The 21,060-nt window shown below is 34.7% G+C and overlaps 1 protein-coding gene across 2 annotated transcripts; it reads left to right on the forward strand.

Moving 5' to 3' along the window:
* The first annotated feature begins 608 nt into the window (after positions 1-608).
* Positions 609-18,965, forward strand: sptlc1 (serine palmitoyltransferase, long chain base subunit 1). 2 transcript variants are annotated; one of them, XM_065240634.1, is made up of 15 exons: positions 609-689; positions 7,675-7,782; positions 7,972-8,066; positions 9,091-9,184; positions 9,897-9,969; positions 10,055-10,187; positions 10,748-10,877; positions 11,066-11,155; positions 15,166-15,273; positions 15,359-15,454; positions 16,890-16,986; positions 17,191-17,245; positions 17,493-17,610; positions 17,827-17,900; positions 18,081-18,965. In XM_065240634.1, the coding sequence occupies exons 1-15, from the start codon at positions 636-638 to the stop codon at positions 18,172-18,174; spliced, it is 1,419 nt and encodes a 472-aa protein (XP_065096706.1). In that variant the 5' UTR covers positions 609-635; the 3' UTR covers positions 18,175-18,965. The 2 variants fall into 2 exon arrangements, with proteins under 2 accessions (XP_065096706.1, XP_065096707.1); XM_065240635.2 differs by lacking the exons at positions 609-689; positions 7,675-7,782; positions 7,972-8,066; positions 9,897-9,969 and having other exon boundaries at positions 10,024-10,187.
* The last annotated feature ends 2,095 nt before the right edge of the window (positions 18,966-21,060 follow it).

Raw genomic sequence — 21,060 nt, forward strand, 5'->3', positions numbered from 1 at the left:
TCCAGTGACACTAACACAATGAATGCACTGTAATATTTGATGCTGTGGTAATTTCAATTAAGACAACACAGGGGTAATTCGAGAGTCAAAAAGATATCTGGCGTTTGAAAATAATAGATATATATTTATAAATGTTTAAATGTAAAAGACTGCAGAGAGTTAGGAAATAAAGAAAAAAGAGACTGTGGTTTGTAGTAATTGTACAGTTGTAAAGGTTTGGCACAATTTAAAACACATTTATGTTTAAAATGTAACTACTTTACGGATTGACTACGCAAAGCTGTACTGACGCTGATTTTCCGCACGAGAGCGCCTCGTAAATGTTATGGTAAAATTCAATTCAATTCAGTTCGACCGCATGAACTGACAGCCGAATGACGTAAAGTTCCGCGAGAGCGATTTGAAAACAGAGTCATCCATATGGTTTCTCGAATCGCTCTCGCGGTACTTTGACGTCATCCGCTTGTCAGTTCTTGCGGCGCAACATAAAGTTGAACAAGTTTCTAGAGACGCCCCACTCTCTGATCCATTACCCACAGTAGATGGCGGTAATGCTCTTTTAAGAATGCGAGCCGCCAATAAGCTAAATGAAGAAGAAGAAGAGACGCCCCACTCGGTCATGTGACTCGGTCAAGATGGCGACGGGGCAACAGTGGGTGTTGGTGGAGATGGTGCAGGCTTTTTATGAGGTAAACGTTCTTCTTTCATTCTTTTCGTTATGTTTTCTTCTTTCGTATGTAGACTCGTATGTGTTTTTGTTTGCCTAATCAGTATTTGTGCAAATATACCTGTGTTTGGATATTTTTCACCGAAACTTCATTGTAAACCCAATGTGCAATGTAACTCCAGGAAGTGAAGTATAAAACATGAGTGTCAGTCACACAGGTTAACATTAGGTCACACTTTATCCATGTTAAACGTAGTTTTTGCTTTAATTGGCAAGTACATTACTAATTCTTATATGACATTTGTAAAGAATGTAAGGTGCTTCCGATTGAATCTGTCAAAATCTTAAGACTGTCGTGTGTGATGTTGTATTACCACACAGTTTTACTGTATTAACTAGTAGTGGAACTATGTTTGTCAAAACTAGCTATATGCGTTCATCCTTCTTATCTCTGTCTAATTAGAATTTATGTCTATTTTGTAGTTCTGTCAGGGAATTGGTCTTGGGTTTGATGGTCTTGGGCATTAGATTTCACAATTAGTAAATTAGGAAATGTATCCACATGCAGTTCGTGGGGTTTTATGGTCGCAGGACTGATCAGTCCTTACAAAGTAACACAGTGTAGTTTTACAAGTTTAATGTTTTAAATTACATGGAGTTAGAATCTGGAGATTATGCACACATTATGTTCAGTTTCACCTATGGATTTATTGATAAAATTCCCCAGATTTTACAGTAATTGTAAAAACTCATTAAAACTATGTTATAGCAGAAATGTAAACATGGAAATTGTGTTTGGTGTAATAACCTTTTGCCTATAATTTGTTAAAATGTACTCTTGGCTTTTTATAGACCAATTTAGAGTAGACGTCACAGTTACATCACTGCAAGCTGCGCGCGCAATGCGGTTGCAGAAAAACAGTCGAAATGAATTAGACACGAGTGAAAAGAGCAAGATAACTCACTGGAAAATGTCCGGTTGTGCTGTTAAGTGTCAGAATAAGAATGCCAAAAAAGATGGCTTTAATTTTTATAGAATACCATCGTCAAATACATCATTTGAAGATAAACGTAGGTGTTTATGATTACAATAAGCCCTTAAACGGACAGAATGGAGCGAGGAAATCATCTGGAAATCTTTTAATAATTAGAATAGAAAATAAGTAGAGAAGATGTCCGGTGTTCTGTGCCCTCCATGTGTTTCTTATAGCGTTTTTATCATGTTACAATTATAATTTATTAAGGAAGAAATAATAAAAAACTGTAAAATTATGAAATATTTAATAAACGCTATTATATATAATACATGATAGTATTGCTTTTACATGTACTTTAGCGATTCAGACTGTAAAAATATTTGATTTAGCAAAAAAGAACAATACACATTACATACATGCATATCAGTAGCCAAGCCATTTAAACTTTTGATCTATCTAAAAAAATAAACGTAATGTGATTAAACGCTATAAGAAACATTGCACTAAAGGGAAACATAAAGGAATCAGACTTCGACAGAACACCGGATCCATAAAAATCACGGTTTAATGCTAAAACACTTCACAACCCTACTGCGAAGCAGTCACTTTCTGCAACCAGTTTGGCTCCGCCCACAAAAAAACGTCATCTCTGTTTGCAAACACGAAATTGGTCTATAAACCAGCTTTCTGAGGTCTCACCCTGAGATGCCTTGTTCAGAGTTTATAGTAGGGTCAATTCATGTACAGTCAACGAAAGATCACAGGGTAAAAAATGTAAAATCCTTTTTTGGAGAAAGAAATACTGAAAATAATAATGATAGGGCTGCCCTTGGCCAAAGATTTTGGAAGTCAATAAGTCGTCATTTTGTGATATTGATTCATTTTAGGGGTGTAGCGATATTTTGAGATACACACTATAAAACATGTACGGTATCGATTCTGGATCGCAATGGCAATATTATGCTAAACTTTTGCATGTACTACGGTTATTTGATCAAGTCCTTATCAATCTAAAAATCACAGTTTGAATCTTTTATAACATGCATTTGAAAAGCAACACTCGTCAAACATTCTCTCTCTCTGTCTCTCTCTCTCTCTCTCTCTCTGTCTCTCTCTCTCAAACGCCGGAGGGCGCTCTCTTGCAGAAACTCCAATTGTGTATTTCAGGCCCCGATCACGTGGTTTCAGACTCGACCGGAATCGGACGTTACCTTACGATCTGGGCTGCGTTTTCCGAAACTACCTTAACGCTACGTCGTTCTTAAGTTGTACCTTAAGCTGTACCTTATCGCTAATACGTGTTTGCCGAAACGTTCTTAGTTACGTATACCTTCTGTAAGTCATACGTTCGGAAGGTTGGTCTGGAGCACTCTTAGCTATACCTTATCCCACATGAATCCACTAGGGGCCATTACTTTCATAAAAGCTTACAATAAAGTTGCAATACACTCCGTGTTTAATTAGGCAAATATTTTTATATTTAAAGAATAAAACATTTACATAATTAGACATCATTACATTGATGGTTGTTAGATTTTTAATTATGTTTTCCAAAGGGACGTCATCAGCTGCGAACTATTAAATGCTGCAGGATTAAGAAACTATTTAAATATTTGGTATTATAATATTTGGTATTTATAATATTTTGGGTGATGGAGTTGGTGATACTGGCAGCTATACAGCAAATTCTATTTCATTTGTGCATTTCATATCCGTTAAATCTTAGTCTACCGGCTAGTATTTTAGCTGCATAAATAAATCGGGAAAAATTACAAAAAAACCCGATTTATGATTATTAATGTTAATTCGACTTTGCATCAAAGTTTTTTAATGTTTTATAACTTTGAGGCAACTGCATGCCATATTATTTATAAACATTCAAAATAAACTGCGCACTTGATTACTGCTTGTATAGTCTCCTAAGGTCAAAACAATTCCCACATTAAAACTAATCAAAGATAAAATCTACAGCAATCATACTATATATTTATATAGGCTATAATATAATATTTAATATGTTATATTTAGACAGACAGGCTCCAGAAATGGGTCCGTTAAGCTTTATCCGCATTGTAACCACGATGCTTGCGCATCCAGTGTCCAAGCACAATAAACGCGTGAACTAATGAACAACAGCAGTTTGTTTTGATATATTTTTAAGTGTAATGCACAGCCAAGTACTTGCACGACCCACCTTATTTCCCTGTGCAAAGCACTTATTGGGAACCCTTAATATAAATGATCCTTTCAAGGCATAGCGGATGAATTGGAGCAGTTTAAACATGATACGTTTTGAAATAAAGTTGCGGGTTTTGCACAGGTTTGATATAAAATATAGAAGGTTGAATTTAGTTGTTTGCAATTTGAAATATTTTTTACCAGATATTCCTAATAAATTTAACTTGAACTATTTCTAAAATGTTTCTTAAATAAAGAAAACCGCTATCTCATAACGCAGCGAAACCTATTACATAAAGTGAACAATTGATTGTCGAGCAATCGATATCAACCTATTCAGCACCTCCACCATGGACAGCACCCGCTAAGGTCGAACTTAAGAAGGTTTACCTTAAGCAACATCCTAAGGTATAGTTCGGAGAACACACGTAAGAAAGGTATACCTGTAGTTAAGGTTTACCTTAAGAGCCTTCGTAGCGCGCTAAGAGACAACGTTATCGGAGAACGCAGCCCAGGACTCTGATACATATGCAGTGTTTAAATTGGGCCAGGACCGTCCGGGGCTAAGCCCCGGCACACAGACTGAAGGTCTTGCTCTGCTCCGCGCCGTTGCATGTGAACTGACGCGAATAATGACGTGTGTTCATTCATAGGCTTCACACACTCGTGCATGCTGTGCACCCACGACAAAATCGGGTTTTTACCGCTCATTTAAACAACGCGTCGATCGTTTTTGTCACTATGTGCTCAGTTAATCTGCATACACATTGTAGAGATGAGAGCTAGAGAGAGAGGTAAGAATGGTGCACACGTCGAAAAAAACTTAATAGAAGTCTAGAAACAAAGTATTAAAGTATGTATAGCCATGTGAATTATCTTATTACAATATGTTAACTAGATAACTGGATACAACTTATTGTATAGTTTAATAAATAAATGTATTTTGATTATACAAATCAATTTTGACCTAACTATAGTGATTTGTTTAACTAACTGCTGACCAGCTTAGGGAATCTCTATGGCCAATTTATAAGACATAGCCTAATCAGTATGTTGTTTTTCTTGTTAATTGAATACTTTTGGGTAGACTATGTTATGCCTAGAATTAGTCAAGGAGGTTGAGTCTTATAACTTCCTTCAAAATTTGATCAATTGTGCATAATACACAGTTCACACACATATATGATGTAAACAAAAACTTTTATTCTGCTAACGATTAATCACGATTAATCGTTAAACATCCCTAATTTAAAGTTCAGGTTTTAAAGTTTGGGTCCACCTGTGGCACAGCTTTAAAGCTCAAACTTATAAAATCCTATCAGAGGTCCAAAATGTAATTTGCTGTCATCAGGAGTAAACATGTTACCCTCCCTCCTAATAGAGCATCCCCACAAAACAAATCCCAATTCAACCCCCTGTACATATATACTATATATATATTCTCATTATTTTTTAACACATTTATAGTTATGCGCTGGCACAGAGTTAGACCCTTTTGACTCCAGACAGAAACAGCAGTGCGTGCGGGCAAAAAAACCTGATCGGGACATCCCTAATTTCAGGTATTTTCATGATAATAAAGAATATTTTGAATGATTTTGTTTAACGAATGTTGCTTTTTTTAAATGCATTTTATAAATGACTCCAACTCATAATGATTTTAGATTGATAAGGACTCTGAATCGCACAGCAGATATTATTCACAGCTATTTCATGTTCTACAGCTTTTGATCAGTGAGCCCTTATCGATTTGAAATCACTGTTAGTTTGAGTCATTTATAACATGCATTTGAGAAAGCAACACTCGTCAAACATAATCATTATACATATTCTTTATTATCATGAAAATACCTGAAAAGGTTTGAAGAACAGCAGTATAAATATATCCTTAAGCCATTTCTTGGAGCTGTGGGTCATAGCTGCATGTGTATGGTTCTTCGTCTGCAGCGCATATTGAGTTTCTGCACGAGAGCGCCCTCTGGCTTTTGGATGTAGTGGCATTTCACCGTAATTTATTGAGAAGCTGCAAGCATCATCGGCCAATATATGGGTGCACCCCTAGTCAGAACACAACATAAATATGCCATGTCCATAAATAAAAAGCCTACAGCAAATTGAAACACTTGAACGAGAAAAATCATTGGAAATAAAAAGGATGACAGTTTTAACATCTAATGACAACTGTAGACAAAACGTAACCAAACTAAATATTGTGTATGGATTTAAAGCCCATAAATAAAATATAAAGCAGAAAATTAAAACGTTTAAATAAAAACTCTGATTTTATTTTTTTTCTCCTCGGATTTCAGTCTTATAACCATAAGAAAAGAACCTTGAGTTTGTCCGCGTTGTTAGAAAAAACTGATCTTTGTTTTGTGCTCACAATAAATCTGATGCATGCGTCTTTAAAAACATCAGCGCTGATTCCAAGCTGAATTTGAATTGATGTCAAAAACCCTCATGCAGCAAACAGATATTTGGGCAAACAAAGTCTAGACAAGAAAACAGAACCAGTATATTTTATAAATAATAAGATATTTTCAAATATTGTTTCGTAAATACTTTCAATTTATCAAATATAGAATTATTTTTCCTAAAAACTTATTTTATAACCTTAAAACTTAGTATAAAAAGTATCAAAGACATTTAAATTTTACAAAATTATATTTGTAAAATTATATAAGTAGATTTTTTACAGATTAGAACGAAAGTTAATTCATGTAATATGCAATGTACACAGGCAAATTTAGCTACCCTTCAGGCCCAGCATTGCAAAACATTGACATAACAAGCTCAAAATCTATTATAATCAAAACATTTAGCTGTTCCTTAAAATCTGCATGATCTAGACACATAACTAATCACAGAAAAAAATATTTTTTTGTGTGATTGTTGAATTATTTAGTCCAGTAAAAAAGCCCATGTTCTTCAAGGCAGGTTTGCAGGTTTTGTAAGTTTACGGCCAGGAAAACAAACCTATTTACAAAGTCTACCATTTAAAGTGCAGTGCAGGGATAATATAACTTTTTAGTTGTATAAATGTTGTTTTAAAGAGCAAAAGACATGTACAGGACAGGTATATTTTTTTAGACCTTAAACTGGTGTTGTAATATAACAACGAGGACTTTACATGATATATTAATATCCTTTAAGAAATCCTTTTTATTTATTCCTAGTAAACATTCAATTGCTACTGTGCATATGTAGTTAAAACATTGTGTCTCCATGTATTTTTTTACAATATTTTTTATTTACCCTGTTTTTTTTTAACAAAACTTTAGTCTTTGGAAATCAAAGTGTGTCTTTTATTCTTTACCCTTGTGGGTATATATACAAATATGGAAGAAAAAAAACAGATGTGTAATACACAGTTAATAACCATTTTGTTTATCATGCTACTAGACTTAACAGCATCAATAAACACTTCTCAACTTGTTTGGTCTGTGTAATATGGCCTGTAAAACGCATTCTGTTATTCTGTTATTTGACATGAATAATAATTAATACAATATGAAGGGAAATAATATTAACACATATTTTTGTTTTAATCTTACTGCATTGAGTAGTCATTTTATGTTTATATGCTGTTTTGACCGCTTAAAAGCCTCAATTCTCAATTTGAAGACACTTCTTGCTTTGCTTCATCATTTGTATACTTTATGCATTAAAATTGCATTAATTTTATAATTTAAAAAATTGCACTAAACTTCTCTTTGCAAGATTGGACCGTCTGCTAGCCATTGGCCAATTAAAGATGTTTTCTATTCACCTAATGTGAAGTTTGACATGTTTTACATAGCTAACTTGGTCAAAATCTGTTTTATATTAATTGGTTTGTTACTGACCTTCTAGGCACCAGCATATCATTTGATTTTAGAAGGTATTCTTATATTATGGATTATCAGACTTCTCTTCTCAAAAACATACAAACTACAGGACAGATCAGACCTCACAGAGAAGGTAAGTTATTCATCTGGCACAGCATAAATGCGTTGTTGTGATTAATTCCTTTACATTTTTATCTTCTACGACAGCCTTAATATTTGAAATAAAATCTGCGCATATTTTTTTTGCTGAAAAATCATGTAACAAGAAATCATTATGATTTATGTAATCAGAACTTAACAATCTGTTTTTCCTTGGTTTCAGGAGAAAGAGGAGTTGATTGAGGAGTGGCAACCTGAGCCACTGGTTCCCCCCGTATCTAAAGACCACCCTTCACTTAATTATGATGTGGTTACAGGGTAAGTGTTTCTGGATATACTCGCCTAATGGGTTTCTGTTTGAATACAGTTACTGAAAAAAGAATTGTTGAATCTATGTAATTACGTTATGGACACTCGTTTGAATACTGCAGAGGTTACTTGTTAAGTTTATTTTAAGAAAATTCATCCATTTCTTTCCTCTTTTTTATTTCTAAATAAATATAATCACATCAGTATGCCTGACTATCACAGCTAGGGTTGGGAACCCAGAACCGGTTCTTATTCAGAACTGGTTCTGTTTTTTTAAAAGGAACCAGAACCGCACGTAATTCTCAAGTTTCGGTTCTAAAAGCAGGTCCAATGTGATACACGGGCAAAGTGCTAGGAGCGGTCGCTTTAAATAGCCATGTCTTACCTCATGAATATTAAAGGACAAGTTCGGTATTTTAAACTTAAAGCCCTGTTTCAGATTGTTTATGATGAAATAGAACGGTTTTGACTGAAACTTGGACATGATGCTGGCCCGAGAATTTTTGGGTGTTTCTTGTATCACCTCCCATCTCTATAATGGCTTTATAAGTGCATCGAAAACAATCATTCCTAAAATGCATTTAACTTTCATTTACAAAGACGTGAACCTCACCGAGTGGTCAAGGGTGTTCACTGATATGCTCACACAAAAATCGCTGCAAGAGACGCATTCAACAGGTTTTATCGTAGTTTTGTCCAACTCCATTGACTTGTATTAGATGTGCTGTGAGGTACGGTATTACTCAGTGCCAGGAACTTTTTGTATTCTTGCGATTGGCAAAGGCGGATTATCGCCACCAACTGGGCTGGAGTGTCTGTTATTCAAGCTCTTAACGGAAGAATATACGGGTGTGAGGCGTTTGGAAAAATAGGTCCACAAGTTTACAACGAATGCTAAAACACCTATTGGAAAGCATCTTTTGCAGCGATTTTTGTGTGAGCATATCAGTGAACACCCCTGACCACTCTGTGACCCTAATCACAGCTGCCCCATATGGAATAAATATATAATGGTTGTGTTTTTCTTTTGTAGCCCTCCAAGCCACAAAATCACTGTAAATGGGAAGGAGTGCATTAACTTTGCTTCATTTAATTTCTTGGGTCTGCTCGACAATGAACGTGTAAAGGTTTGTATTGTAGCAGTATGAGCACAGATGTTGGTTTTAGTGCTCTTCCATTCTTTAGGTTTACATTTTATGCATTGCTGATTGTAATGTGCACTTCGCAAAACAATGCTAAATGCCTCTTGATGAAGAAAAATATCTGTTTTGATAGTGGAAAATTGCATTTAAAGGTGCTCTAAGCGAATTCACGCGTTTTAGGCCATAAATCATATTTGGTTTCATACAGTAAACATCTCCACACTATCTGCTAGCTGTCTGTCCTCTGAACACACTGTTAAAAAACGCGGTCTCTTTCGCAAACTGCAACAAAAACAAGTGGTCAAACCTACAACCACGAAACATAAAAGTGTTCCAGCCAATAAACGACAAGAAGGATTTGGGAGTGGGGGTTGGGTGGGTTCATGACTCGTTCAGAAAGAACAGAAGGGAGGGGAGGAGTTAGCTACGCTCAGTTTTGTTTGACAACACTTTAAACATCAACAAGAAGGGACGTCACACAGATTCGCTTTTAAATGGCAGATCCTGTATTTTAATAAGAGATGAGTGTTATACAAACATGAAGAGGGATACAGTATAGATTAGCATATTGCTATGATTTGGTTTTCTGTATTCAGCTTATATAAAGCTAATGCATTGAAAAGCTTCTAGTAATAAAACTCTTTAGCAAATCCTCATTTGGTCAGTATTGATGTTGAACAGTGTAATTTGTTTTCAGCTGAAGGCTTTGACCTCACTGAAAAAATATGGTGTGGGAACTTGTGGACCAAGGGGATTCTATGGGACCTTCGGTATGTCATATCACATTAATTTATTTCTTTATTTTATCTTTTTTGTTTCCACAGCTTTAGTGTGAAGTATTTTAATGTTTTGCAGATGTTCATCTGGAATTAGAGGAAAGATTGGCAAAGTTTATGAGAACAGAGGAGGCCATTCTCTACTCGTATGGCTTTGCCACCATTGCCAGTGCCATTCCAGCATACTCCAAGAGAGGAGACATCATCTTTGTGTATGTGGCCTCTACATGACTTTGCTAAGTTTTTACTGTCGCAAAGAATTGTTAAAGCAAAAATATTTTTAATTTCCCTGCAATTATTATTTTTCAAAAAGAATGATTATTTGTTATTGTCTTCTGACTAGTTAGATGGCATTCAGAATGCAAAATAGCCTTTTTGAAAAAGTCTCTAAGTAATGCTCCAAATAAAATTATTTTGAATGCTTGATTATGAATGCATTTATGTAAGATGTGTTCTTTGTTATTTTTGCCAAGGATAGCTTTTGGCCAAAGATCTTGTGTGCCATGTCCATCTCTGAAATTGGTTGTGTAGTACTGTATGTTTGCTTTTATGACAACAAAACAACTTAAGACAAGAAATAGCAAAATGTGAGCAGCACAGCAGTTCTGGTAGTCTAACAGTTGTGAGGTGAAGCCACAATATTTTTACTGAGGACTTTTATTGTAATGTACTTTTTTGATCATTTGTATTTTGAATTAAATTTGGACACCTTTGGAGGTGAAAGCAAACAGAAACAAAAAAAGAAAAATTTTCTCTTATTTCATTTCTTTAGAGATGAGGCTGCATGTTTCTCCATTCAGAAAGGCCTGCAGGCTTCACGCAGCTTTATCAAGTACTTTAAACACAATGATATGGAGGATCTAGAACGGCTTCTGAAGGAGCAGGAGATCGAAGATCAGAAAGTAATATTTAAAACTAAGTTTACAAAATTTCTATGCTGTGTTTGCTAGTGAAACCAAAATATTTAGAAATTAATAATGTGTAAACCAAAGCAGAACATAGATGAACAATCAAAATAGTAGAAAAAATCCTTAGTGTTTAGCCATGTTTAAATTAAATGTATTTGTCATTGTCTTGTGATTTATTCCAGAATCCACGCAAGGCCAGAGTAATAAGACGCTTTATTGTCGTTGAAGGACTTTACATCAACACAGCAGATATCTGTCCACTTCCTGAACTGGTAAGAGAACACAGGCTATATAAGCTTTGCGATGCACTGCGAGCCTCCGCTGTGAAAAAGAACAACCTAGTAACTTAAGCCGAAAGTATACTAGGGACACTATCGTTTTTCTTCTTTAACTTTTACTTCTTCCAAGAAGAGAAAGCTGTGGAGCATGTTTGTAACCATAATGTTTGATTCCTGTTCTTTGTTGTCTTGTTGTTTGTACTAAACTGTGTTTGCAATGGTGGATCAGTCACTTTTCTTCACCTATCCCAGTGGTTCTCAATCCTGGTCCTGGAGCCCCACTGCTCTGCACATTTTGTATGTCTCCCTTGTTTAACACAGCTGATTCAAATCATCAGCTCATTAGCAAAGATCTTATTGTCCATCAGATAAGAGAGACATACAAAATGTGCAGAGCAGTGGGGCTCCAGGACCAGGATTGAGAACCACTGACCTATCCTAATGTTTTAATGTACTGTAAATGTCGCCAAATCAGTGCTGCCCTGACGGCCTGTTGGACTAATAATTTGAACAAGAAATCATTTGTATTGCGTATAGTGTTGAACATGGCCATCTGCGTGTAGCCGCGGGGAGTATACTTGGAAAGCTGGCCGCAGACGCGTAAAAAAAAGTATACCGCGGCCTTTAGGCTTTGTCCACACAAAGCCGGTGCATTCCCTAGCCCATCATTTTTTTCCCTCGTTCTAAAAAAATAATCCCTAAAACGGCGTCTTCTTAAGAAACACTGCGCACACACGAAACCACTGAAACCGACTGAAAGCAGTGTAGTATATATGCCAGACCAGTATGGGGCGCTGTAATTCTGCCACAGATATACACTATACACGGAGAAGAAGACTTTGAGCATGCGCATTACGCATAACCTTGCGCGCTGTATACGAACCAAGAAGAAGAAATGGCAAACGCAACAACTTCAAGAGCAAAAGCGGAGTCTTTCTCCTGGTTGTCTTCCGTAGTGGATCTAAGAGCATGTGGTGTATGGTGTTGTCCATTATCGCTTGTTGCTCACCACAATTGCATAGAAGCAATAGATTTTGCTGTAATAAAGCTAGAAGCTTAGTAGCTTCTGTAGCACGAACACAATCATGTAGTCCGCTATTATTGTTGTTGCTGTTAAGTGTGATGCTGCCGACACGTGATGTGATGAGGTTTTCGCTTCACAAAATATATGGATTGGCTGTACACACGAAACCGCAAGGGTGTCGATTTCAGATTTATCCACTTTAGGACCTGATTTCAAAAAATAGCGGTTCCAGTCTCCCAAAACGCCGGATCCTTGTGGACGAAAGACCAATACGATAAAAAATGTATACGTATACAGTGATTCGCATCTCCGTGTGGACAGTCCCTTAGTTTTGGTAAACCATTCTCTGCAAACATGTGGAAAAATAGGTCATTGAAATTTGACTTCCCTTGAGATGTCTGAAGGGGATAATACCGCCCCTTAATTTGCACTATCCATCTACGGCACTGCCATTTAGTGCAGAGATCAACTCGTTTGCATTTAAAGGACACACACAAAAACAGAATATTTTTGCTCACACCTACAAAGTGCCAATTTTAACATACTATAATAAATTATCCATATGGTATTTTTAGCTAGAACTTCACATAAATACTTTGGGGACACTAAAGATTTATTTTACCACCAAAGATTTATATTATCTTAAAGTATTGTGAAATATCCCCTTTAAAGTCCCTCTGTGGTGAAAATCAAGTTTTTATTGTTTGGGAGATCAGAAAGCTCTTGGATTTACACTTGCATCAGGAACTACCAGTGACCTAAGTTTACGTTGATTGGCCAAACACATGCTATTCAAAACCATCTCGCCATTTTTTTTAAAGCCATAAAAACAAAGTATAACTAGTAGTTTTTATTGTGCTGGTTAGACCCTACTCTGCTTTAAGATTTCCTTTTTGCTCTTTAAATTTGCACTTATACATTTACAGTCCATCTCCATTATAATAAAACCCACAACACACACAACAAAATCACAGCTACGATCACAACATTCTCTATCTTCCAGATGTTGACCTTAAATGCTGGGCACTCAACATATCTAATATTCGAGCAGTTTTTCATTAAATAAATGCATTATCCACAGAAGGCCTTTTTAAACCTGTCATGGAGGACCCCCTAGTCCTGCATATTTTATATGTTTATCACATCTGACACAACTGATTTAACTCATAAGCTCATTTATAGAGACTGCAAACCTCATGCTGGTGAATTTTCATGCCAAACATTCACAATATAACATCCATTTGCACTTTTAGTCCACAAACATTGTGATAAATATTGATATTGATTTTATCCCATTGTTACCCTGGATTTTGTGTAAGAATCACAGTATTAATTGACATTGTTGTTTTCCAACAAATTATGCAAGAAGTTCAGTGTTACTGGTAAAATTGGATAAAAAAGCATATGGAGTTAAACAGACTGATATAAAAACCCTGTATTATTATACAAATTAAAATGACTTGAGATGTCAGAATAATATCATACCAGTGTTATATTTTAACTATAAAGATAAAATACAGATATCAGTGCTCTTCTGAAGTAAATATATGAGGCTGTGTATGAAATTATGTTTATAAAGTAAGCAAGTGATACAGTTTTACCTGTGTGATATATTGCAAAGTTTAATGTTTTGAACTGAAGAAAACATAATGCATTTTATATACTGTATGTCTGTATATTTTTGGCTGAAATCCAAAATGTACATAATAATAATAATAATAATTATAATTATTATTATTATTATTATTAATAAGACTTATCTGAAATTGCCATGCATAGAAGAATTTAAACGCAGGGATATATTTTTTTGATTCTAGTGCGTTATTGCTTCGCTTTTTTGCTGGCAGTTTGAAAGGGCTTTTACTTGTAATGAGCCCATCCACTATTAGCAAAACATTGTCGATGTGGCTACATTAGATATTTCTTACTGTGTAAATTTTGAGCATGTAGGCTAGTATGCAAATAAATGCAAATATAGGTTTTTCATCTGAACACAAAACACACAGAAACTATAAACTTATAAAGCTAAATTTTTATATAAATGTTAAATCAGAACAATGCAATTAAAACACAGATTATAAATGTTTCCAAGTTTTTTATTCAAAAATATTATATCTAAATATATCTAAAATAGCTCAAAAAAAAAACACTCAGCGGTGGAGCGTGCACTGGCACAGTAACAAGAAAATTATGTCAGTCAAGTCTCCTGCTCTTCCATTGTCAACTTTAACACAAATTTCAGCAGCTGCATCACTTTGGTTCTGTTCACAAGCTGAAGGTGACAATTTCATTGTCTCCTCCTGATGTTTGTAATTTCAAAGCTCTGATCAGATTAAAACATTTTATTAGAGGCGAGAGGAGAAGATATTTGAAAAAAATTCACAAAATTGCATTTTTGTTGGTTTTCATTAAAATCTCTGGCATAAAACTTATATGATGTATTATTAACATAATGGGAGCCTGTATAGTATAACTTCTGGATTTTGTGGGCCCCTATAGTTGTCACCACTTTATAAGCATTTTATCCCACTAGCTGAAAATGGCCCTGGGAAAAATTTTGTTCATAGGGGACCACCCTGGTCACTGGTCTCTTTAATCATATTACTAATAAACTTACCAGTGTGGAAGCCCCTAAAATGTGCAATTTTTTTTAATTCTGCAACATAACAATGCAGTTAGATTGTGGAAATGGGAGATTACTAATTTTGTATAGCACATAAGACACATTGATATTTTCAAAGTAGCATATATTAGCTAATTAATTTACATTGCTGATATGTCATTCTTTCAGTAATCTAACTTTTGACTCATACAATGAGCAGCTGCCTGAACACCCTGGCAGCAACCACAATATTCCACAAGGGTGGCCAAGATGAGCACATTTTCACTCAAGTTTTACTGAAATGCCATTCTTTTAAAGTATTTTAGAAGTGAGAACTTCCAATTAGCTGTTGGTTTTAATTGGTTAATTTTTTTCCAGGTGAAGTTGAAATATAAATATAAGGTTCGGATATTTCTGGAGGAGAGCATGTCTTTTGGAGTGCTTGGAGAACACGGACGAGGAGTCACTGAACATTTTGGTGTCAATGTATGTAATAGCTTGCCTATGAACATCTCTGCCATCCTAGAAAGGTAAAAGTAAATATTTAATGACTGTGTTTTTTTTTCTTCAGATTGATGATATTGACCTGATAAGTTCTAACATGGAGAATGCATTGGCATCAATTGGAGGTTTCTGCTGTGGGCGGTCTTTTGTTATTGATCATCAGGTATGACTGCAAACTGCAGAATTTTCATTTCAGTGCATGACTAATTTGAACAGAAAATCATCACTGTAAACAGCAGAGAATCTCTTCTCTTCCTCACACAGCACCGAATAAAATAAAAACACGTAAAAATTGCAGTCAACATTTTGAACATGTTACAGCTAAACTATTATCTTTTTGTCAAAACATGTTTATTATTATTTTATCATGTTTTATTCTGTTTTATTTTGCTTATTGTGCTACTTAGCTGTATTGTTTGTTGTTAAGGCTTAAATTAAAACAAAGCAACTGCTGTTTGATTGCTATTACTTGGAATGCAACTCGAAAGAGGTTTTTTAAAAATGTTTTGGTTGTCTCGTTTTGGAACCAAACTCTTCATTTATTACCCTAATATTTATATATAATATTTTGCCTGTATTTGTTTGATTAAATTTGATTAATTGGATTAAATAATTGGCACGTTGTGTAATTAATTTAGATTAAAAAATGTAATTGCTTGACAGCCCTAGTCAAAACATATTAACATCTTTCTAAAATGTGTTAGCGTCGTGTTAAAGAATGTTAGCCGTAAAGGTATAGTTCACCCAAAAATGAAAACTCATGATCTTTTACTCGCTGTCATGTTACAAACCTGTATAAATGTCTTTGTTTTTGTATACATGAAGGAAGATATTTTGAGTAATGTTTGAAACCAAACCATCCATGAGCCCCATTCACTTCCATAAAATTAGTTTTTCCTACTATGGAAGTGAACGGGGCTCACATTTTGAACATTACTCAAAATATCTTCCTTCGTTTTCATCAGAACAAAGAAATGTATACAAGTTTGTAACAACATGAGAGTAAGTTAATGATGACAGAATTTTAATTTTTGGATGTACTATCCCTTTAACTAAAAATGTGTAAACCTTGTGCTAGAAACATCAACAGAATGGCCTGCTAGACGCTACAACTACTAATTCTGCATGTGGCAAGATCTATGTCAAAAAGTAATTGTTAGGTTTGGTTTTATTTTGGTAAAAGTAAGTTATTTTTTTATAGATGCATTTTTACATTTTAACGTTTATACATCCTCTTTTAATGGAAAGGCGGTATTGCAGTGTTGCATATTATAAGCCACTTTTGTCTTTCACAAATCAAACTCTAAAAGCGTTCTTCAACTAGGACTATTTGTCCTCTTACTGGTGTTACTGAATTGCTGTAAACATAGCAGGTCTTTGTTCTGTGGCTGTTCCGATGGCATGGTTTTTGACCCAATGTAAAATTAAAGCAAGTTTAGTTTTTTGTGTGAATTTTCTCTATTGTCTTGCGAAGTATTACAAAAATGTATGCGATTAGCACATCATTTGAAATGCCATCAATAGTTTTTTTCTTTTCTTTAGTACCTCTGTGTCATGATAAATTAATCTGACATTTGTGCGTTTTTTGTCGCCGCCAGCGTCTATCAGGACAAGGCTATTGTTTCTCAGCATCTCTCCCACCCATGTTGGCATCTGCTGCTATTGAAGCTCTTAACATCATGGAGGAAGATCCAGGTATCAACACTCACATACACACAGTAATCTCTTCATGACAAAATAACTATAGAAGATGAAGCTTCGTTTATTACTAGAGAATGCCTTGCATTCTTGCATTGCAGTACAAATATAGCAATGCATTAAATTGAGCTTGTGTTAGCCAGAAGTGGTGTTCTTTCATCATTTTTTGTGCCTTCAGGACTTTTTCCTTTTCTCTCTCAGGCATTTTCAACATTCTGAGGAATAAGTGCAAACAAGTCCACAAAGCACTACAAGGGCAAGTCTCTAAAACCATGAAAACAAAAAACTCAGATGTTAAACCTCAATAACTAAATGAACTGTTATTGTTTAGTTGTGTTGTTATTCTTAGCTTTTTTGTAATTTAAATTATTTATGGTGAAATTTAATGATCAACACTAACTATTTTGTTCTTGATTACCTTACACACTTGTTGGATTTGACTTGTGTTGGCTGGTTTAATCTTGTGAGGTCAGCAGTGAATATATTATTGACATTTATTGCAGGATTATGGGGCTGAAGATAGCAGGTGAGTCTTTCGCTCCAGCTCTCCATCTACAGCTGGAGAACAGCACTGGATCTAGAGAAAATGACCTGAAGCTACTTCGGATGATTGTCGATTATGTAAGCCAAAGCAACAAAGAACACACAACCACAAATAAGTCAGCTTTGCTATCATCTTTTTTTTTAACAATAAATTCAAAATGTGTCTCATCCCATAAGAATTTAGAGTTAAAATGATCCGTTGTTTGTTGCAGAATTGGACTTTGACCAAAATAAATAAGCTTACAAAATATGATCATGCTTCTATAAGATCTAATATTTGTTTCTTGTCTGTAGTGTATGGACAGACAGATCGCTCTTACTTTAGCGCGATACCTGGACAAAGAAGAACGTTTTCTACCACCACCAAGGTGATTATATTTTGACTTATCAACAGGCTATTCTACAATTTCTACAGGCAATGCCTTTACTTTACTTTACTTTTTTACATATTTTGACAAGCTCTGGAGAACAAACGTTATAAAAGTGTTTTAAGACATCTTAAACTGAAATTTGAATAAATGTTGACTACATATCTGTTTTGTCCTCAGCATTAGAGTTGTGGTAACTGTTGAGCAGACGGAGGAGGAAATTGAGAATGCTGCACGTTGCATTCGAGAAGCAGCCCTTAAATTCATAAAATAATGACCAGTCACCTTTAACATGAAGAAACAGTCACTAACACAAACATTTTTGTCATACACCACAAAGCTTTAAATGTGTACATGAGATTACCATATATTTGAAAGTAGTGCGAGAGCTATTCTTCCTAATGGCTCTATTATCTTTAAGCCTAAGGACCTGAGCTGTGGAGTACTCTGTATGTCTTGGATTGGCATAAGTTTTATATAATGATTGAACCTTTTTGTATTATACTTGTGTTCTTTCAATCTGTGTACAGGTAATGATTGTTGCAGTGTACAGTTGATTATTTTAGTCTTTATTTCACATTTAAATAAATGCAGAGCTTATTCTTTAAATAGTTTGCTGCTGAATTGTTTGCAGCTGGTGTGCACCACCAAATCTATTTATATTTTGTTTAATGATACTCGAGGGGACTAATGATGGGATTATCTACAGAAAATATTATTAAAGACAAGAACAATAACTACTTTATGCATAATGTAACTTTATACAGTTTTTCTCTTTATTTACATATCTCCTTTTGTTACTTTTGACCAAAAAGTTTTCTCTGTCTCTTACTGTGAGCAGTGAAGGACCAATCCTTTTTAATCATGCACTGAATTTCTAATCAGTTTCTTTGTTTCTAACTTGCAATGCAAGTCTACTTGTTTAATACCATAAACATCCACTCAAAATATTAAATATGGCAATGTATTAATGCAGGTTTTTGATTCTGTTGTGTGTCATTTTGACAGTTTAACATGGGTTTTAAAACGGATTTCAAGAATAAACATTTCCCCCATGATGAAAAATGTGTTGTGTCGATGTAAGACTAGGGGCTCACCCTCGAGATAGAGGAAATTGCGTTTACCACTCATTCAGTTATTGTTCTTTGGAGCCTCATGAAACTTTTTAAGATCTTATTCCAGCTGTTGGGTTTTAAGGGGCATACATCCATCCTCTCATTGGTGTGGCATCATCTCTTGGGCACTTCATCAGTTGAGCCATTTGATGTCTAAAAGAGCAAAGTTTCATCCAAAAGAGCTTTGGACATCTAAGAAATGTCTTTATAAAAATATCCTTCCATAGCTGTGACCTTGGACCCAGCACAGACACCAAAACAAGGGCATTAAATTGGGGCGATAAGAAATCATTGTATGGCAAACAATGGAAACGTAGTAGTGGTGAGATCCAGGCTTTTTACTCCAAACTATACTTAAAACAAAAGTAAATAAGGAGCAAATGACATGTGCTAATAAAAAGACAAGATCCCGAGCAAGAGTTCAGATTCAAGCAAGGTTTATTTATATAGCACTTTCAACACCAATATAATGGACCAATGTGCTGAACAACAGTAAAAACAACATACACAATGAAAAGAAATCAAAACTTCGTACAAAGTTGCCCAAAGATTGGGCCAATAAAACATCAAAAAAGAAGCTAAAAATAGGTAGGTAAGTCTTCAATTGCTTTTAAAAATATCTAAACATGTAAATAGTCTCAAAGATAGAGGTAGCCTATTCCCATTTCTAATGAATTCTAATTTAAATGCGCTAGCATATAATGATATTCTAGAAAATTGAGTGCTTATTTTTTACTAGCAGAGCAGCTTTTTTAAATCCCATATGACATTGCCCCTATGTACAAAGCAAGAACAAAAAGAAATCACTGATTAGGAACGCCCACCATGTTCTCTGACCGCCCACTTGGTGGCAGCACCGCCCCATTGAGAAACGCTATTCTAAACTTAGAATTGTTGCCCAAATCGTATTGCAATCAAAACTTTCTTTAACTAACATACGTTTTTTAAATGAACCCTGCCATATACAAACCTTGACTTGCCAACATATTTTCCTTTTTTTATTAATTTGGGTTAATCATGGGTCAGGAATTGATAAACTAATCCAGGCAAGATATTCATTTTAATGAATTCAATCCGATTCAATCCTTGAACAGAGACTAAAGAAAAGTGTTCAGTTCTATATCTTCCTACAGTATAATTTTTCTAATTGGTATGCATAGGCAAATATTTAATTCATATAGTTTTAGACAAAGAGATATATTTTGAGGCATATTTGCAACAAAACCAATTTTGAGCACCATTGACTTCCAAAGTATTTTTTTCTTATATTGAAGTCAACGTTTCCTGCTTGATTACAAATAACTTCCTTTGAGTTCAGCAAAACAAAGAAATTTAAACAGGTTTATAACAACTAAAGGGTAAGTAAATGATGATAGAATTGTCATTTTGGGTGAACTATTGCTTAAGTCTATTAATTGTATTTTCTACAATTTCCACTCCAAAATTCCCATAGCATTAGACCCACCTTCAAAGTTTTTCTGTTTTAGAAATATTAGACTTTCCTCCACTTCCTGTGCTAAGTCATTAATCTTCTTAAATTTGTCTGCCTCCTTTGCTAAACCCAATGAGTGTCTTTTGAAATCCTTCAGCTTGTTATGTAGTTCCTCATATATATATATATATATATATATATATATATATATATATATATATATATATATATATATATATATATATATATATATATATATATATATATGTATATATATATATATATATATATATATATATATATATATCCTTCGATGCATCCCATAACCCACAAGGTGAAACCTCTCCATAGTTATTAAACAGTAAAGCCCAATTTCTTTTTTTGATTTGTGCCTTGAAACAGGGATCAGTAGACTTGAATTAATTTGAGAATACTATATATACTATATATACTATATGTAGTAGTCTATAAGACCCTTTTACTGTTTGTACACAATGATGACGTGGCAACGTATGCGCGCGCATATTGGCATCGGAAGTACGCAGGAATTAGCAGTGAAGCAACACAAACAAAGTTATTTTAAAAAGTTATTTTTATCAACTTTTTCAACACA

Source organism: Paramisgurnus dabryanus, chromosome 10 (genome assembly GCF_030506205.2).
Source record: "Paramisgurnus dabryanus chromosome 10, PD_genome_1.1, whole genome shotgun sequence".
Classification (NCBI taxonomy): domain Eukaryota; kingdom Metazoa; phylum Chordata; class Actinopteri; order Cypriniformes; family Cobitidae; genus Paramisgurnus; species Paramisgurnus dabryanus.